Source organism: Halictus rubicundus, chromosome 3 (genome assembly GCF_050948215.1).
Source record: "Halictus rubicundus isolate RS-2024b chromosome 3, iyHalRubi1_principal, whole genome shotgun sequence".
NCBI lineage: Eukaryota > Metazoa > Arthropoda > Insecta > Hymenoptera > Halictidae > Halictus > Halictus rubicundus.
In genome coordinates this window covers 10,944,047-10,963,729 of record NC_135151.1, presented here as the reverse complement: position 1 = coordinate 10,963,729, position 19,683 = coordinate 10,944,047, and the positions used below count along the sequence as shown (strand labels likewise).

The 19,683-nt window shown below is 40.5% G+C and overlaps 1 protein-coding gene across 2 annotated transcripts in view; it reads left to right on the top strand.

The window, feature by feature from the left end:
* The window catches only part of Fim (plastin-2 fimbrin), a 58,404-nt gene that overhangs the window by 26,367 nt on the left and 12,354 nt on the right, over window positions 1-19,683 (top strand). Inside the window, exon 1 of one of the 2 annotated variants that reach the window (XM_076785313.1) lies at window positions 19,443-19,597. The exons of the other annotated variant lie outside the window; for it this stretch is intronic. Coding sequence (XP_076641428.1) covers window positions 19,523-19,597 — 75 coding nt within the window. The 5' untranslated portion in view covers window positions 19,443-19,522. Of the gene's footprint in view, window positions 1-19,442; window positions 19,598-19,683 lie in introns of those variants that run through there. 2 annotated transcript variants of the gene reach the window in all.

The window sequence follows — 19,683 nt, the reverse complement described above, 5'->3', positions numbered from 1 at the left end:
GAATGTAACAATGTTCATTTTATAATAAGTAAATGCATAAAATCCACAGTCGAACAATGATGCGTTGAGTATGTTTATTTACTTTTACTGCATGTACATTTTAAATTGAAAGTGATGGAAGATGTTCATTAAATTCTATTACGTTCCTATTTTTATGAACGCATATCGTAAGGAGTTTAATTATGGTAAACAATTACACAAAATTCCGTAGTGATAAACACGAATTACGAACCGTCCTTGAACGACAGATAAGTAGAGGATGATCTGTGGGACAAAGTAAACGCCCAGAGCATCCGGATCACACATTAATTCCTCTTATCATCCCAAACAAAGAAGATACTGTACAAACACTGATATGACGGCGAATAATGAATAGATTGCGAATGTAATTTCGTACGACTACACGCGAACTACCAAGAACATGATTCAAGTGCCCAGTCAGTAGGCGACTTAAATTTATTTTGCTCGATTTCACTAGGGTAAGGGACCCAGTTACTGTGGGGGTACCAATTACTGTGCTTATTAATAGAATATTAAAAAAGAGACATATAACATATATATTAACTGATTTTAATGAAAATAATGTAATATCTCTTTTTTCATGTGCATCATTGCTTTAAAAATACGTATAACTAATATAGGCACAGTAATTGGCACCCTCACGGTAATTGGGTCCCTTACCCTACGTACCCTGGGGTCTTTCGTGACCCCAACAAAATTTTCTCTGTACTGCTTTTTTCGCTGATGCGTTGCAAGTTAATTGCAAATGTGAAGTTTCTTTAGATTCTTCTGAATTTTCAGAAAGATTCTAATGCGACAAATTCCGAGGAAACAGAATACCATTCGAGGGTTAATATCTATTTCCGAACAAGAAATACAAAAAGACGAATTTTTCTGTTTTGCAAAATTTTATCGCGACGTCCGTCTTATTTTACCACGTTTTTATTAGTTCGATTTTATGTCTGCTGCTTGTCTGTTCGGTACTTTTGCAATTGATTTTAAACTAACTTCCCGATGAGCTAGAGACTTGAAACTTTAAACATACCTCAGAACTGGATGATAATACGCACGAGACTAAAAAGCAGAAAATAATTATTTTAATATAGTATAATCTAGTATATATTTCTAATATATATTTTAGTCCGTCTTAAAAACGTGGTGCATTAAAAATTTCTATTACGTACGTTGTAAATAGAAGAATAATTAAGACACAAACGGAGGTATTTTATGTCGCACAGTATTTTTTTTTATCAGGAGAAAAAATGTTTCTCAGATAAAGTTCAGACTGGTCCTCGGTTATGACTTGGCCGGAAGGCTGCGTGTCCGATAGCGGTACGAATGGTCTAAAATTATGAAAATGAGCGACGGGATTTATCTGGGATCCTCAGCGCCATCATTGCTACCATGAATCACAGCAGAGATGATCATCGCGCACGACCTATCGTTACTGCACTGACTCACTTGTTTTAATTTCCACGATTGATCGCAGGGGCTCGGCTCTCGTCGCTCGCAATCACTGCTTGCGTGCTCCGATTCTGTCATCGTCTGGCTCTCGATGACGCGATTGCGCGTCAACCACTCCTGACCGCTCGGGATTGTTTATTTTCCGAGAAGTGAAACTGTAAGACGAACCCTTGTGCAAGGTTCGATGCGATTACCGATTCCGTTCCGCGTCCAGCAATGGCTCGCAACAGATTTAAAATTTTTATTATTTACCTGTATTTTTTAACCACTTGACACGCGTATTAACACGTTCACTGCCATGTCCCCTGCCATGTCACTCATATATGGGTGACGGAATTATTTGTCCAGATTTAAAATCACATTTTTATACTGATATATCCGTTACACCAAATTGGTTTAAGATTTGGAAAATGCTGGAAGGTATCATACATTTTACCTTTCCAATTTTTATTCCATTCAATAAATTACTTTGACTTTATGGAATAATTCCTCAATTATTCGCTGGCTTGGTAGTGAAAGTGTTAAAAAAAGTGACCAAAAGAGAACATTTATTCTTTAACTTGTCATTTGCATAAGCTTAACTCTTTACGGTCCCACGCCGAGCCATACTATTTATTTTATTAATTTGAATTACGTTCGTCAATAATGTCACGATTACATGGTACGTAAGAACAACTAGGGTAAGAGACCCAATTACTGTGGGGGTGCCAATTACTGTGCTTATATTACTTATACTTATTTTTATAGTCTAATTAAATCTAATTAAAAAGGAGACGTTCAATTTTTTCATTAACACAGATAATATATACGGTTATATATCTCTTTTTTAAAATTCATCATGATTTCAAAATAAGTATAATTGAATAGGACTGTTCTCAATGGTTTAAATAAAAGAGGGAACTGCAAAGGATTCAAAAATTAATTTTTGTATAAAACAAATCTGTTCCTAGGATAATATTAGACAATTTGCTGGTAATATTGGCTATTAATATTAATACTTTACTGGAATGTGTTCAATGGCATAATTAACACACGATATATTCGAGGCGTCTTTGTACGTCAAGGGGTTATTTGTTTAATAAAATAATTTAATATGTATTCGGGAAGATAAAATTTGTTTACCGCGTTGCATGAAGGTATATTTTTGTTAGCGAAATTCTGAGTTTAAATTATCGTGACTGCTGGTATTATGATAAAGGAAAAACAACGATAACGAAGAATGTATAATAAGAGTATACTAATGTAGGTATGTATGTGTTATTTACAGAGACACAAATATTCAAAGCCACGTCTAGATAACATTTAACGATCCATGCATCATCATTTGCATTTTAAACAAGCACCCCTACTCGGTGCTGCATCCCTTAAAAATATCCCTTCACCCAGGAGGGGTCTTCCAACCCTCCGCTATCTCACGAAACCATAATCAATTTACTGACTCATCTACCCTCGTCTGCCTGCGACTCGATCGATCGCTCATCATAACCAGTCTGTAAATTTTATATGCACTCGTTACATTCATAAACGCAACAAAAACTTGAAAAATAAGAGATTCAATGGAAAAAGTACACATAAACTGTGTCTGATAAAAAATTATACTAATCCCTAGGTACAGTAAAGTCTTGATCTAAAAGCTCAATCCTCGGGTCCGTGCTGTGACATAGATCGTGTAGGGCTACTATTTTTTTGTGATCACGACTGCATATTCGGTCGAGATTTCAAATATCGATCGATCAAATTTGAAATAGTAAAAAATTAAAAGAATTGAAGAATGTTAATACATTACCTACAATTAAGTCTTATTATTAGGGAGAAAGAAATTTCTCATGGACCCCTATCTCTTGCAATCCAGGCAGGCAATTTTTATTTTGTATAAAGATCTGCACTCTAAGTGTTCAGACTATTAGAACAATGCCGGTACGCGCTCGTATTATTTAACATTAAACCCGTGTTAAATACTAACAGGGTTTCCTGATTTTTTATTCCCAGGCCAAAATTGTTGTTGTTCCAGGCAGCAAAAGAATTCGAAAATATTCTGAGATGCTTATTGATATCTCTGACGTAACATGTAGGTGTTAGTGAAACGAAATGTTTAATCAACTTCACAATAAAAATTCGAAAGAAGTCAAATCACCGGTTCCAAATTTTTTATTTTGCAATAATGGAAATTATGAAGATACTTTCTTGGAAAATGATTAAACAAATATACTCAAATAAATTCAAATAATTCATAAATACATTCAGTCTTGCCATTTTTATAAGGCAACATATTCTAGCTGCTTTTGAAGCTCGGTAGGTTTAATATTAAACAATTATTACCGTAATGGCGGTGAAGGGATAAGCATGCACCTTACGGGAAAGAACTTGTGGGACAACCTAATGGACCTGTTCTCGATCAAGTGCCCAAGAGGTTCACTAAAAAAGTGTAGATTTGCATAAACAGTCGGAGCTTAGTAATTACGCGTCGCAATCGGTGTTACGACTCCCAGCATCGAGTTCTCTCGTCGCGATTACACGCGCGGTTTCATTGTGGACGTCGACTCGTTTCCGATGTTGACTTTCCAGTTTTGTCCGTGGTGTCGCAAGCCGGGAGGGACGGCTGCTGCGAGTCGCGGCCGCGTTAAATTTCCTGCAACCGCAGCAGGTCCGCGAATCATTGTTTTATTTTCTAAGGGACTGTCCCGACGTCACTGAACATTCTCTCTCTCTCTCTCTCTCGGTTCTTCATTGCGTAAACCGTCTGGGTCATCATAGTCGAGCAATTAAACGTTTTTTCTGCTTCGTGGAAGCTGGTCCAGTTTATCTCAGTCGGAAACACTTGCCGGCAGCTTGGAACTGTCTGCTAGGAGTCTCTGTGATTACGGCTTAACGGTCGGGTAACAGGACTTGGTGTAAGTACTATGTACACTGCTATCCGATAGAACGTAATGGAGTTGGAGAGTATCTTCCATTTTTCATCGTAAACTTTTCTAGCAAAGGAACGGGTGGTAAGGTGGCCCTCTTGTAATTTTTCAGGGAATCGGGTGATGGCGGTCGCTTGAATTATAATAAAATGAAAATATGGGGCGAGAAATATTGACTTAAGCATGCGTATCGTGAACGTCGATTATTCATTTATTCGTACAATACAATAAATGAAATTAGTTATTCATCTTAGTAGCAAAAGTGTAACTTGCTTTTGAAACAGACACCAGAAATATGTTCACAGCCATACTAGGTGCCCATTGTACTCCTATGATGCAAGTCTGAAGTAATAGAATTGGAGTAGACAGGTATCATGACTGTAAGTATACTTTAGATCACCTAAAGTCTATTTATCGTCATAGTAACTGTCCATTCTACTCGTATGTTGCAAGCCTGGCGTAATAGCAGTGAGGTGAACAACTGCTCCGATTATTAAATTGCGGGTTTTATGCATTTATGGCAAAAATGAGTAAATGTGAAAGGGTATAGCCGGATAAAATGGTCAAAAGTGCCCCCAAAACAAATTGAGTTTTGGTCACACCGCTCGATAGGGCTCCCGAAGAAACCCCTCTGTGATAAGTTTCGAGTCGGTACCCCTACCGCAAGGGTAGTTATAGGGTCGGCACGGTTTAACGAATTTTGCTCTGTTTCTCCTGTTCGGCTCAGCTAAAAATTACGAAAAAATTCATGAACATTCTACCTAATAGCGCACATGACGGTGAATCATTTCAGAATTTTTGGTTGCAAAATCGATTTTTACAAAAATCCGGAAGCATAAAATTGCCGATTTTATACTATTCATCGTTCGATTTCTAGAACTTGAGGATACATATGAACAATATCCGAAAGTCTAAACGTCGGTCATATACAAAGAAATTGTCAATCGATCGTCGATCTTGAATGTTTAAGCGAACGAACAAACGAGAAAAAGAAGAATCGGTGGACTCCTATCATGCGAACCAGTTATACGAATCTTTTTGTCCTTTGAACGGGTTGAATAAACGGAGGGTCCTACAAAAGGGTCCGACAAAAAAATCATCATACGCGATGGTCACGTTCCGCAGTGATGAATGAACGCGGGTCAGGTTTATGTTTAGAGGGTAACGCGGCGTATAAGGAGGTCCTGGATACGTCGTCGGGCAAAGAAATAAAATCAGAGGTGATCGCACTTGGAAGAATGCGAGCTTGACTCACCGGTCACCGAGCCTTCTCGAGCGTACTCGGTGAGATGAGAATGGAACGGATTGCACGTGGCCCACGTACTACGAGCAACCAGTTCACTCGGACAACGATTCATTGAACTGTCCAATTTACGATTAATTCGTCGTCCTTGAAATCATTTCGGCGAATTCATTTTAAATCCCTCGACGTAGTTGGACAGACTGGCCGCGAGAGTTACACCAATGGGACGTTTCATTTTACGTTCGCGCGGAAACTAGCTCCACGGCTAACTAGAAACACACTCGAGATTACAAGGTTCAAGGCGTTCTACTTTCGAATTGTATGCTATACATTCTAACGAAAATTGGAGCGATCGAGCACTGCGGCAATGCGGTGTTCAAGAGATAGTAGGAAGTGGAGACAAAGGGTGAAATTTTCTCCGAAAAGGGCGAAAATGATTTCTAGAGGGTGGTTGGGCTGTGGAAAATTGCGACACTGTTCTGACGTAGGATCCTTGGTCCACTATGAAAGATCATCAAATAAAAGCTATATTAACACGTTCGGCGCCGCGTCACCCATATTTGGGTGACGGAATTATTTATGCAGGTTTTAAAATTAATTTTTACGTCGATATATTCATTGTACTAAACTTGATTAGGATCTGTAACATGCAAGAAGGTTGGAGGATTACTCAGTATCATACATTTAATTTTTTGCAATTTTTATTTCATTAAATAACTTACTTTGATATTATGGAATTTTTGGGGTTTCTAGTTGGGCGTTCAAACTGTTAAATTGAAATAAAAACGGTATAAGCTATACCGCTCTAACCTAAATACAGTGATTTCTCTATATATGTCGCTAAGGCCTAGATGATAAACGTCGCGGAATTATCCCCACTACCACAGGGTATAGCTTGTGAATCGAGGATATCGAGAATTGACTGTAATATTTAGGATTCAGTCCCAAAATTCCATCTTTACCATAGAAGTACAGTGAATGCTCGATATATGTCAACACAGGAGACATACCCGAGCCGTGTTACTCCTCGACGTATACCCCGCGGTAGTGGGGATAATTCCACGACGTTTATGTTCCAGGCCTCGCCGACATATATAGAGAAATCACTGTACTCGTCAGTCCCGAACCATACTCTTGACCTTCGTATTCACCGATCCCTAATCACGCCCTTGAACCTACCTCTCACTCATCAACCCTTAGTAAGACCCAAGAATTCGTACCGAACCGGTGAGCGTGGAGTTTGCGGATGCTCGGCGTGCTTCCATCAATGGCAATTAATTACGCGAGTAATTGATCCGTATCGCTAACCTTGATCGCGTCCAGCCTCACTTTCGCTCACGTTGCAAGTTCGTTGTAAGTCAAATCACGCGCGAATCGAGCCTCGTGCGCAACACGAGCGACCGAACCGCGATCAAAGTCATCGGAGAGGAACGACCGATCGATGGCCAGAACCGACTACTGTCCCGAACGCTCTCTAATAACGACAAACGAATCTGCGACACGATCTCATTGTTGTCGAAGTCGTGTTCCACGATCGACGAAACCAGTCGGGGCCGCATCAGCAGAGAGACGCGTCGAGGATACGCGTCTCTCGAGTCAGCGTCGAGGCGACATTTTGTTTTCACGATTATAGAACGCCATTGTTTCCGGTAATCCGTGGCGCTGTCTCGAATTCAATGGAGGATTTGCGCAAAGAGGATTTTCACCCATTGAAATTCTCACAGTGAGTTGTAAATTCAGTATTATTCCTTTCCTACGGAAGCATTGTTCGTGTCGTGATGCGTGGTTATAGAAGCCCGTTGCACGCCAACTGTTCGCATTTCATGCACACGAAGTCGCAAATTTTGTTAAATTACATAGACCTGTGGCACTCGTTCTATTGATTACAAAAGAGGCTTTAAACTCCTCGATGTTGCTTCGGCTTTGCGAGTGTCTGGACCACGTATGTGCACTTATGCTGGCAAACTTATTCTTCACCAAGCCTAAAGAAGTAATAGTTACCGTCAACTCGTTGCAGTATTTTCTTTTGTTTGTCACATCTTGGTATGCAATATCAGTGAAAATTCTTTCGAGGTATATTTTTAAGAATGGAATATTATGTTTGGTAGAAAAGTTCAGCGCGGCATCGTTGATGGGGAAACGCTGCAACGAAACTAGAGAATAGTGTCCGAGACACGTTTCACATATCGAAATCGGAAATTCCTATTCCGAGGACATCGCGATACGTCGTGAAAGTTTCCGAGTTCGTCGAATAACTGCGCAGACGCCCGTATCGTTGGCAGAGTTTATTAACGATTACGTTCCGGTGGAATTGTCCGGCGAAACCAACTAGCTGCCGCGGAAATATCTGAATTACCGGTTGCGATACCCGCGATCACCGCGCGGTTCGGTTTGCTTTTACCGCGCCGGGCGTTTAGGCACACCTCGCCGTTTCGCGGGGGAAACATGAATGGAATTGGAGTAAATGGATGCGGCGTACTACGAGCAGAGGATAACCAGCTTCTCTCTCTCTCTCTTTCTCTCTCTCTCTCGATCGAGCGACTCGCTCGAAGCTGTTCAATTATCGCCACTTGAGACCAACTGCGAAGCGGCTGGCAAACTTTTTATTCCATTTCGACCGCGGTGGCCGTTATTGGATCGTCGTCGGACTTTCAACGGGCTGTAAATCGCCCGCCGTAATTTATGCCGCACGGTGCAGCGAATCGTCGCATGCGAATTAATCTGCAAAAAATCGCGTTCGTCGCGTCGTCAGCACCGACCCGAAATTCGTCCGCGTTCACGCGTGTGGCGGTTTCACGCCGATTCACGCTCTCCACATGGGAATCATTCGTTAGATAGTGTCAGTTCTTGCTTCGAATCCAGAGTACTTAATAATAAATTAAACAATTTTGTTTAGTGAAAAGATAATTATAAAAAGATCATTTAATACAAAATTGAATTGGAGCACGGTTTACAACATTTCTGAAGGTATTTACAATAATTTTTTCTATTCTTTGCGATCCAAAATGGCAGCGCTAACTCTTACGGAACCCAACACGTCTTTTTAGAGGTGTCCCGGGGCCTGATAATTATCCTCATTTTTTCACCCAGAGCAAGAAAAGAATTTCTTTCGAATCCACATTAAAATGCCTAGAGAAGGACGGTACGGATTTTTGAAAGTATTTATTTTTTCAGAAATGGCAGTAACTTGAAGTTGCAAAAATTGTAACTTTGACTTCAAACGTCGCCATTTCTGAAAAAAATCAATATTAGTAATATCAATTTTATAGTTGCGAAAGGGGTCCACCGTTAAGAATGATCGACATGTCGAAATACGAAAAGATGAAGGTGGTAGAAAAATCGACTATGATAGATGAGTGTAAAAAGTTGAAGATACAGTATTTTCTCGCTATATGTCCCAAATATCTAGCCGATAAAAGTCCCAGAACTATCCCCACTACCGCGGGGTATACCCCGTGAAGGGCCAAGAAGCTCGAGAGACCTCAGTTGCACGGTTGTCAGTATCATTTTCATTAGAAAAATGCCACGAATCTGTTGGTGAAAGTCCCATAAAAAAGAATGAAAAATAAAGAAGTTTTGTTATTGGATTAGTGGATCAAACAATAGTATCTCCTGGCCGATATATGTCCCTGGCTAAATATATAGTTAAGAGTTCTCTATTATGCATTATAAAAGTTAAGTATTCCAAGAGTTGCAAATAGTTGAGTTAGATCTATGTTAACTTCGAGATTCTGCTAGTTTAATCCCATTTATAATGAATTCGGTGAGTGCAGGAGCAAAATTTTTAAACGCTTGAGAATCCTCTAATAATGCTTTGTTTTGTTTTGAAACATTTTACATAGAACGTGCACGTCCAGGGTAGTTCCTCTCTGATTTTAGTACCGTGTCTATTATAGATCAAGTTCAAGGTTGTGAATATCAATTTCAATGAACTTATGGCTGGCCGTATCCGTCCCCTCAAGTTCAAGATCAGTTATATTCTGTTCTACGACCCATTAATATGACCTCGTGTCGTACATGGGCTGTCAACAATTCTGTAATTGTCATACGCTTCTTCCAGTAGTGTCTATTGATTCTTGGTACTCCATTATAGCTACACTTTCGATCGATACTCGGTAAATACTGAATGAGGCTTCTGGTATTTTAAACTACATTTCTTTCAATCGATACGGCACAACTACTTCCAAAATACGACCTTCTTACTTCTTAAATGTCATTTGTTATTATTAGACTGCGGATCTTTATGCATTTATGTAGATCAAATATAAAACAGTGGAAATATTGTAAGCAATGTTTTTTCGATTTCACATGCAATTGTCACTACTCCGTTCGAACAATTATTCCCTGTATATTGAAATTCGCTAACCTTCAGTCGTATTCTAATTACTTCTATGTAATAGCGCTTTTATCTGCGACCTCTATGCGATAAGACGACACGACATTGTCGCGACTGGCTAATGCAACGCCGTTCCTATTTGACGAACGTTAAAAAACATTCGTGAATCAATGTCAACGGTTTCACCTGATGACTAACCGTGCAATTGTCATAGTCATCCATGCCGCTGTAACGTCATAGTGTTCCGTGATCGGCGGCTCTGTGTATTGCATACTGCGAATCTTTATGCAAAATAAAAATTGTTTGCATGAATTGCAAGAGACAATAGCCACGTAGAAGATTGTTTTATTCTTTTATAATCTTAATAAGTCGAAACTAATGTGTTGGCATTATTAAATTCTTTTTGTCCTTCTACTGCCTTCGTCCGTGACAGTTTCGCCAGATGAGGGGAGGGAGCACGTGACCGGGCCCCGAAGGAAGCGCGGTAGAAGGGGAAGTTAGAGTGGGGACACAAGTCTTGATCTGGCGACACTGTGCTGCCGATTGCTGTTACTGTCTTCGACCAATAGCGACAATACGCGCGACGAAACATGGCAACGTTGCCCTAGGAGGCGTGGTTCGTTGCCCGCGAACAAAATTCTCTGCCCGCACGGGCAATCGCCGAACGGGACTGTGTTCTACTGTTTTAAATCGCAGCAGCTCGTTTTCAAAATTCACAGTCTAGTGATATACAATACAATCATTCTTAAAAATATCAATATTACTCTCTACGCTAGGTGTTAAGGCTTGTTTATAGTACTATCACGTACATTCTGCACCGTATCAAATTGCACACGAGTACTATTAGTTCCGACATCTATTAGCGAACGGCAGAAACACAGAGTCGAGTACTCAATATTTTCATTGACCTGTGACGAATCAATTCGAGAAGGTCCCTGTGGTGGGGGGGGACTGTGCAGGGTTAAAAGGGACTGGCAATGGGTTACTGGACACCCTGTAGACATGGGAGCTCTGCCGGGGTCAGACACATCTCCTCCGCTTTTATCCTGAGAACTGGTTTCTCCGGCGTCGCATTGCGCTCGATCCCCACCCCCGCCGTCCATTTGTGCGCGTTCCTCAGTTTCTCTCCCTTGGAAATCACGATCGAATTACCGGCGCGGGAGGAAAAAGGTGTAGCTGCGTTTGTTTGCGCACGCTGTGTTAATAGACAATCTGGACTAGGTCGGACAGCTCCTACGGCGAGATCGGCGACGATATTGGCCTTAATGCGGCATAATAACTCCTGCGACGTTTCTTAATCTGCCCGGACGTCAGGATCATCGCGAACCTCCTCGCGGATAGCGCCCCACAGTTGGGCCGTTGCTATGAAAAAGGTGGAATTAGAGCGAAAATGCTTTTCATCATATAACATCATAAACGTAACAATGATACATCAATCATGTAACATCTTAAATTTTCTTATTTATGAAATGTTTTTGATCGCACGAAATTTCTGGGCTCGATGAAATTCTGGATTTTGGAGTCGGAAGAACTTCGAGTGCGAAAGGTTCATATCAGTGTTACTATAAAAGTGGGCGATTGTTATGAATTTTTTCCAAAAAAAGTATTGACGACAGGCGAATAAGTTTTCTTGGGATGTATAGATGCATCCTTCTGCTGCAAGACAATATTTTATTTAGTTGCAATTTTTCAGTCATTTATTGCTCAGTGTGCAATTATGTTAGCCTATTTGGCGTGCAAAATAAAAATTTTGTACATTAATTGCAAGACACGAGAGGTAAATAAAAATGCACACGTTTGATTAATAATTTAAGAATACTGAAATCAACGTGTCGATACTCTTAAATTCTGTTAATCTTTCTTTTGTTTTAAATGGCACCTGCCCACTTTTGTCATAAACTCAATTTGCACCTTATGGATCAGGGGAGTTGCTATGACTATAGGTAATGTCACTTCTTAAAAAAAAACAGGTTAGAACAATTGAAATACAATACAAATTCTATCAAGAACTTCATTAATAGTGGGTGTTTTGTAAACACAATAGAATTCGAAATCGAAAGGACACTAAAGCCTTCTCGGTGATAAATTCGCAGTAGCCTCAGAGGGTCTTCAGAATCATCTTGTTATACAATCCCAAGGTTCTGGAATGTTTGCGCAGCATGAATAAAGAAGTCTTTCTGAGTAATCTCGGCGGAATAATTAATTCGAATGGCTGGAAGAGCCCTCTGCAGTCGACGAAATTAATTAAAGACGGACACTCTACATCTGGCATCGATCTGCATTATGCTGATGAAACTTAGGGAGCGGTTATGAGCTGCACCTATTTGTGCGATCGTTAAAATCATTATACAGCATTCTTACATTCCTAACGAATGCATAATAAAAGTTTAAATTTAAATAATAGTGATTATTATTATATTCCCCAGAGAATCATTGAGAAGAGACGAGCTCACAGTCTCGAGAAAAGCACTATAAATTCACCTATCCAGAAAATTTCTAAGCATCCATTACAGTTGTGAGAATTTCACGAATATGCCTTCTGGAAAAAGTTAATTAATTCTTACGTCACGGCCAAGCTGCAGAAACGTATGCAAATGAACATGCAGGAAAATTCAAACGTATAAACGAATTTCCCTCATGAGATACATGAATTACCTTCCCGCATTATTTCAATAAATTATCAATGAAATAAAATTGCAGTAAATTTTATCTCAGCATTGTCTCGCGCAATTTCTTGAAAATTTTTACGAAGCTCTCAAGTATTCGGTTCTTATTGAACTTCGAATTCTTTTCCGGTTACAGTGATTAAAATTTCTTGGTCGTTCATAATTTACTTTTGAATTTGTTCTATTATAAAGGATAAATAAAGAAATTTCCTCTATTTTTTAAATTTGTATTACATTATGTTAATTTTTCCGTTTTCTACACGTTGGGGCATGTGAACGACACACCTGAAGCACTGCATTCTTTATTTTTCATTGACCTTAATGTAAACAGGAAGTGCACCGGGGCCATTTTTCGCCATCGGTGTCATTCTTGTAATTACCCCCACAAAATAATTATTCCATCTCCATCATCATCATCAACTTCATCGTCTGATACTAATTTGTAAATGTTCCACATTACGTACGCGTATGTTGCATATTAGGCGCATACGTGAACAATACTTATTTCTTCTCTGAAAAAAAGTCTGACAAAATGCCGAATAGGATTTCCAGGGAAAGAACGGAACGCTCGAGCGTAACGCAAGCTAAGAATTCGTTCGCGGCGAGGTTACCTTTGTAATTCCAGGTGTATGAGATCATGGTGCACTTCAGCCGCAAAGAAAAGAATCGAGAAAGTTATTATAGAGCACGGGCAACAGCTTTTTCCAGCAGTTCCCGCGGAAAATTGCGCGAAATCTCGCGGCCACAGGCGAAAAGGAATTCCAGCGAGCTATGAACAACCCATAATCGCGTATATATTTGTAAACGAGTCGTTCCGTGCTCTTTCAAATGAACTACGCCCAAGGGCCAACGGGAACGACGTATTCCGCGAACCATTGTTCTCGAACGAAACTCAATCAGAAATTAATTGAACTGGAGTGCGCGCATGATTTTGCTACAGGCATTGCAGGCGAAGAAAGACCAACCTTTTAATTAATACGTGCACTTATATGTGGTAGTACTACAATCATTAATAACGCGTTTTCAACGGGCTTCTCGTGGCATTGTCAGGTGCACGCGCACTTAAAAAGTTTAATATGGCTTTGCAGCTGGTAAAGTTGTGCATTCCAAATTTTTATTTTTCAGAAAATATATCAAAGGACTAGACCATAGAAGGCCTGTGTCGTTTGTTAAGATCTTACATTTCAGAACACAATTCCAACAATATTTTATGGTTACAGATTGTATTAAGGTTCATGTCAAAATTACGGGTTCTAATATTTCTAATTCATAATTGAGATTGCAAAGATGCATCCGTGAGAAATTATTCAAGAAATTCATATCTTTGGGTATACAGGGTGTTCGACTACAGGCGGGAGAAAATTTAAGGTGTGGTTCTCCGTGACAATGTAAGACGAAAAGGAAGAATAACAAAATTGCGATTTCGGAAAAATCCGCCTAGAATGCGGCAACCCGATCAACAGAGGTGTACATTGCGTACGTCATAGAACCGTGTGACAGACGCGTATCAAGTGACAGATAACCTGCGTGTCTCAGAAGAAGTCACCTGGCAGAAATTCCGCAGGAATGATTGTGTAAACTTCCGTTCCGTACTTCCATTTTCCGTTCTGGCCGAATTATTGGAAAAAGTGTGTGATGTTAAAGCCTAACCATTGGGTGTGAGCGAATTGGGTGCGACGTCGCGCGCCTTTATGACGTAAGCAACGTACACCTCTGTTGATCGGATTGCCGCATGTTAGGCGGATTTTTAATTGATAATAACTAAAAAATGAAGCCAAAATTGCAATTATTTTATTTTTCACTTTCGCGTTATACTGTCTTGGAGAACCACCCCTCAAATTTTCTCCCACCTGTAGTCGAACACTGTGTATCTCCTGGTCCATATATGTCCCAGGCTAGACCCGTGTTGTAGACATATATCGAGAAAACAATGTATTGTACGAGGCTAAAAATTCGGATACTTTTTTGTCATTTTTATAAAGTAATGTAAAATGGTCTTTTCTCGTGCCTCTATTATTAAAAATCTAGCATAAAATTAAACGAAATATCGGCGAAATTACCAATTAACCGTATGCTATGCCCGAGTCATTCGTGACCCGTCGCGGGGTGGGGATAAGCTCGAGCCACCGTCAATATGTACTATTTTACTCCGATATAAGACGGCGCTTTTTATTTCGGAATAAGAAAATCGCTATCCCCTCTTCTTCTTCTTCAACCGAAATACGACGAAAGCCGGTCCCGAGCCATCGCCTTATATCGAAAAAAAAACTATATAGTGAAATATCGACGTGGGTCAAAAATGACTCCGGCATAGGCCTATAGAACTCGCAGGAGTCCGAGGGTTAATGAACAGAGGTAACTGTTCAAGAAATTAATGTAGTGCCGAATAGATGAAAAAGAAGACCTCTTTAGCGAGACATCTGCGAACTTACAGAAGAATTACTGTATACATTCCAACGTCAGGGCGACATAATGTTATTTTTTAGTTTAATATGAATCATGTTCGTTTCCTGGACGGGTCACCCTATTTAGGAAATAGTTATGTTTAGTACTACTGTAGGCTAAGGGACCCAGTTACTGTGGGGGTACCAATTACTATACTAATACGAGATATTACATTTTTTTCTATAAAATCAGTTAATATATATACTACATATCTCTTTTTTAATATGCATTATAATAATTGGTACCTTCACAGTAATTTGGTCCCATACCCCAAATCAAACGTTTCGTATGTTGTCACGTATACGAGTTAATAGAACAAGAGCGACTAATTGACCCGAATCCATGAATTCACCGTTCCAACGAATTCAAGTACTAAGATATTCAAGTTTAGTCGAGTTGGGGGGGGAAAGAACTGTTCGAGTCGAATGAATGAACCGACACGACATCATGTGTGCCGCATGCAAATGCGCCAGGCGCCAAACAATGTATGCACTTAAGCGAACGTGTTCGATTAAACGAGACACAGGAGGCACAGTCACAGGATGACTTAATCTGGCGTTATTTCGCTGGAAATGCCGAGAAGTCGAGCAGAGCGGAGCGCGTTGACCCAGCAAAGGCCAGCGCGCTTCGATCGTGGGTAATTTGTAACCGGGTCAACGTAAGCATACCTTTCCAACTAGCATCGCAACTGGGCGGGCATCGGTAATAGTTTCGCGTTCGCGAGTTACTCTACACTTCGAGCCGCGCTATCGCACAGGGTAATCCCAAAAATGTTGTATTTTCAAAAGCGTGATTCTCGAGGTCGTACCAAGTCACTTTTTCCTTTTCGAAAATGTTCTCCGCGGTTTCGTTAAGGAGTTATTAAGGAAAAACCAAGGACCAATCGGAACGGGTTTACAGCGGACGGGATTTTGGCGCGACGTTGACATTGGCCGAGTCGAAATCCGTCCTCTGTAGCCGCGCTCTGATTGGTCTACGCTTCTCCTTAATAACATCCAAACGAACCCGCGGAGGACATTTTCGCAAAGGAAAAAGTTCTTTTAAATGAGCTCAGTAATCACCCCTTTCATGGAAGTACGACCATTTTGGAACATCCTGTATATGTAGAGTGCAGATTTTATGCACAAGAAGACGTAGAAATCAATATCCTTTTTACACGCTTAATCAAAGTACAAGAGAGTGAAGCAAACTTCGGTTCTTGCGTCCTGCAATTAATGCAAACAATTTTTATTTCGCACGACCAATAATAACATTTTTGAAAAAATCGACGTGTCGAATGTACCGGTGCGATTATTAGCCGCCTTTCAATGGAGTTCCACAAGAGCAAACTTTCACGGAGGAAACACTCTCTATTGCGTGTTTCCAGGGTGTATCATGCGACGCGGCGAACCGAATCGCTAGCTGTTGACTCGACAACGTTTAAAGGACGAGGAAAAACGGCTGACGACAGCGTTCGGAAGTTAGCAAACGGCTTGTGAGCAGGCAACAAGACGCACGGGAAGACAATATATTACACGCACGCGTGATTGCGCAATGCCAGTTCTACCGTTTGCTCGTCGATATCGGGGGAAAAAAACGCTTCACGCCCGGCGTTCCTCGCTTTCACGAATTCTCTACGGACTGCGACCATGATTGCAATCTACCGGGTTACATGGCCACCGGTGGATGCGCATTTTTGCATACGAAACGCGTCGCTGCTGCTCGCTGGAATCCGGAAAGGCGACGGAACCAGTTACCGATGAATTATTTGCGGACCGAGAACGCCCGCCGTCTCGCTTCGCGGACCACGATTTTCCTGTTTCTTCGCTCGAAATGACGGATAGTGGGCGGAGATTCTAAAGATCACTGCTTTCTCTCGTGTCGGCTCGTTTTTTAAAGATCTGGACTCAATATACAGGGTGTGCCAAAAATGTTGTGTTTCTTTGAAAGTGTTCCTCGGGTCATTTGAAGCAACTTTTTCCTTTACGAAAATGCTCTACGCGGCATTGTTAAGAAGTTATTGACGACAAACGTGGACCAATCAGAGCGCGGCTACAGAGGACGGATTCCGGCTCGGCCAATGCCAACGCCACGCTTAGCGGTACTTGTCGCCGAGTCACAGACCGCCCGCTATAGTCGCGTTCTGATAGTAAAAATTGAAGTTTATTAACCCTTTGACTGCGGAAGACGTATACTATACGCTTTCATACAGCTATTAATTTGTATGCGAAATGCGTACTAACGCGTAGTAATAGAATTATTGCTCTTCACAATTTGTGGTTGTAACGAAAATTTGAAAAATATGATTTTGTAGGTTCGTATAAGTTAGACATACATACAGGCTGTCCCAAAAATGTTGTACTTTATAGAAAGATGAGGTTCGTGAGGCTTACCCACCAATATGGTTGAGCTATTCACTTGACTACATGGTCTCCCAAAAATGTTGTACTTCCTTGAAAAGGGTGATTGCCGAGGTCATTTGAAATAACTTTTTCCTTTGCGAAAATGACCTCCGAGGCTTCGTTCAGGAGTTATTAACGAAAAACGCTGACCAATCAGAGCACGGCAACAGCGGACCGACTGTCGCTCGGCGACAGGCCCCGCTGAGCGTGGCGTTGGCATTGGCCGAGCCGGAATCCGTCCGCACTTGCTGCGTTGTGATTGGTCCGTGTTTTTCGTTAATAACTCCAGAACGAAGCCGCGGAAAACATTTTCGCAAAGGGAAAAGTTACTTCAAATTACTTCAGGAATTAGCCCTTTGAAGGAATTACATTTTTGGGACACTCTGTATAGTAACTTTTCTTAGTACACTTCGCGACAATACTATAAGACAGCATACAGGGTGCGACGCTTTACTTGATAACCTTGAATAGCTTCTAAATTATGCGTCGCGCAAAAAAATTATTTCTACCAATTTTACATGTCATCAAGGGGGGCATCATAAGTGGAAGAATTTAGGAGATTTAAAGGTCAAGTCTGTCTTTTTAAATAGAACCGTATATTCTTTTATGCATCAATCGATGCAGTTTTTTATTCTCTATAAAAAGGTATTTACCCAAGCTTGTCGTAATATGATTAATTTAGTAGACATTTTAATTTAGATATTGCTAATTTAACCTCTGAACACTAACACGAGAAAAGACATTATGTGTCTTGTAGTTTTGTCGCGGCTAAAAATGCGATCTGTAAATGTTGAATTGCAAAACTTTTAAGTTGATGAGCAAACCAAATAAAGATAGATCAGTTTAATCCCGCGATTATGTGTTTAATTGATTTATCGTTGCAGCAAATGTTTATCGTTTTACACCGATCACAATTTTGAAATGAAACTTCAAAGTTTCCCGATATCGATTGCACATTTCGATGTTTGTTTTGTTGTTCGTTTTGCTAATATCGTTTGCACACGAGCGTCCAAGTAATGGGAATTCCCGCAGCTTCGACAAACAGAAATATTTCTTCCTGAATCAGAAATTATGATAGAATGCAATTGACAGTATTCCAAATATCCGGTCACAATTTCAAAATTTCAAAACTGACGAAGCAGAAGATCCTCATAAGTAGATTGCGGATTTTGTGCATTCACAACAACAATGAGTTGGTGCAATTCAAAATAGTAGATAAATTAAAAGAATTTAAGAAAGTCGATATATTATTTTCAGTTTATTAAAGTCATTAAAGAGAAAAAAGAAAACAATTTTAATGCGTATTTCCACAGATCCAGATTTTCAAGATCCGCAGTCTACTCATAAGACATATGCGTATAGTTTGATATTAGGCTACGGATTGGATGCATTAGTAATCAAACTGAGTAAGTGAAATTTAAAACAGTAAAAATTTAACAATAATTTAAGAACGCCGCTGTAATATTTCCAACTTCCAAAAATGATTCCAGAAAGAAAGGGTCTTTTATTGGGCTGCTGTATTCCGCAATTGCTACAGAAAGTGTTTATTCTCTATTGTCGCCCAAATAAAAGATCGAAGCCTAATCAACAGTTCAGTTGAAAAACCCCCGATGAAATTGCACACGTTGCAGCCATAATCGTGCAAGTAATAGCAGCCCAAGCAGGTTTTCAAGTGGCAATTGATTTTCTATCAGCTTAACAGTACTCTCGTCGTCCCGGGGTGATTAATTCCCGGAGAAAACCGGCATTAAAATCTCTTTGTAGTAAACAAATATTACACACTTAATCAACTACATTGTAGACATCGAATTAACGAGCGTGCGTACAAGAAAAAACTCTTCGATCATATCTCGCTCGCGACACGAAAGAAACTCGCGATTTAAATAACTAGAAAGCTATCAATAATCGAAGATAATCGCCTCGGCGATGCTCACGCTTCTGATAAACCGTGGACACTTTTTCTCTTGGTCCCGGCTTTATCATGCGGATGGTGATAACGCACCTGACGCGAGCTCAGTCTTGCGCCGCCCACATCGAAAGACCAAACTAGTTTCCCGCGGCGCCGATTTCGATTGTTTCCTGTCATGGAGATCCGCAACATACCGAAATGGAACGTGATCGACGAGTACCTACAGGACTTGCCGGAGTTCTTCAGGATGGTAAGTGCGCCCTCGATTGTTTCATCGTGCGCAGCACACTCTGTTGCGACTGTCTTTACGTAAGCCACTTGACTCGCGATCGATCG